Source organism: Fonticula alba (assembly GCF_000388065.1).
Source record: "Fonticula alba strain ATCC 38817 unplaced genomic scaffold supercont2.3, whole genome shotgun sequence".
Lineage (NCBI taxonomy): Eukaryota > Rotosphaerida > Fonticulaceae > Fonticula > Fonticula alba.
This window is the reverse complement of record NW_009242973.1, coordinates 3,107,606-3,109,028: the sequence shown is the minus strand read 5'-3', so window position 1 is coordinate 3,109,028 and position 1,423 is coordinate 3,107,606. Positions and strand designations below refer to the sequence as shown.

At 63.6% G+C, this 1,423-nt stretch overlaps 1 protein-coding gene across 1 annotated transcript in view; it reads right to left on the bottom strand.

Moving 5' to 3' along the window:
• The window catches only part of H696_02444 (hypothetical protein), a 2,893-nt gene extending 1,825 nt beyond the window's left edge, over positions 1–1,068 (bottom strand). Inside the window, exon 1 of the mRNA XM_009496348.1 lies at positions 151–1,068. Within this exon, the coding sequence (XP_009494623.1) occupies positions 151–905 (755 nt within the window). The 5' untranslated portion in view covers positions 906–1,068. The remainder of the gene's footprint in view (positions 1–150) is intronic.
• Positions 1,069–1,423: the final 355 nt, after the last annotated feature.

Sequence of the window (1,423 nt, the reverse complement as noted above, 5' to 3'; positions counted from 1 at the left end):
GGGGGGGGGGGGCTGGACACGGTCTTGCATGTGGGCACATATGGAGGGGCATGCACCGGAGGGCGAAGAAAGTGAAGGGAGAGAGCAAGAGGGAGAGATAGAGAGAGAGAGAGAGAGAGAGGGAGGAAGAGAAGGAAAGGCACGACGCACACCCACCCCACCAGGGGGAGAACCACGAAGGTCAGACCCATCATGGACGCCTGGAGTTTGATGTTCGACAGCGACCGGACCAGGGCGCCGGAGTTGAGATCTAATCCGGTGAGAAAGAAGATGATCATCATGGACCCGTAGGATACGGTGTACTCCGGCAGCAGAGGGCCGCCCTTCTTGCCGATGGAGGGGGCCACATATGCGGCCAGGGCCACCACCACCATCATAATGGCGAAGGACTGCTGGTCGGCGATCTTCAGGGCCCCGGTGACAAAGCGTTGCCCCCAGGGAGGCAGGGCTTGGAAGACGGTATTCCAAGCGGACGACAGGGACCCGGTGAACCCGGCCCAGCAGGCGCCCAGTGGCCCGGGCGTGGCGGGCGAGGTGTCCGGCGACTCGTCGCCCTCGCCATCCTCATCATCGCTATCGCGGAGGATGGCATCATGGTCTTCGTAGTGGCCAGCACGGGCATCCGCCAAGGCGTCCATGTCATCCTCCATCTTCAGGCCGCTGGGGGGGTGCTCGGGCTTCAGGGAAATCGGCGACAGGCCCCCGACCCCGAAGGCCGAGGCGGGGCTCGACTCGGCGGTCGTATGCAGCCGGGAGTCCCCGACAGCGGCCGGGTCGACAAAGGAAACCGCCGGCAGATCCGGCAAGCTGCCGTCTGCCTGGCTTCGTGCCAGAGGAACTGCCTGGATCCGGTGGGCCCCGAAGGGGTTCCGGTCAAGCGTCGGATCAAGAGGATCGGCGCTCATGCTGGGGGCAGGTGACAAAAGTCGGAACGAAAGCAGCGGGAAGAGTAGCCGAGGCCAGGGGAAAGGAAGAGGGGGACTCGAAAGGAGCTAAGGCGACGTGAGAGAGGAGGATGCTGATCTTGTGAGGTGGGTGATCTCTTTTTCTCTCTCTCTCTCTCTCTCTCGTTCTCTGTCTCCCTGTGGATGCGTATCTGTGTCTGTGTGTGTGTGGGGGGGGGTGTCGGCGTCAGGAGCTCCGGCGTGAGAGGCGTTGCTTACAGGAGAGGCCCAAAAAAGGCAGACACTGGGTGAGGAGGGAGTACCGAGAGTGTGAGGAGAGCCCCATGTGCGGTGCGAGCGTTTTTGTGTGTCCCCCGTCTATCGTGGTTATTTTCCCCAGCGCCACAGGGGGGGCCAGGCCGCGGATTCAAACGGAGGCTAGTATGGCGAGAGAAAGCCCAAGATCCCCCCCCCCCCCCTGCGGCCCCTGTGCTCGCGCCCGGAGACACGCGCGCAGGGGGGCTGTGACCGGCTTCACG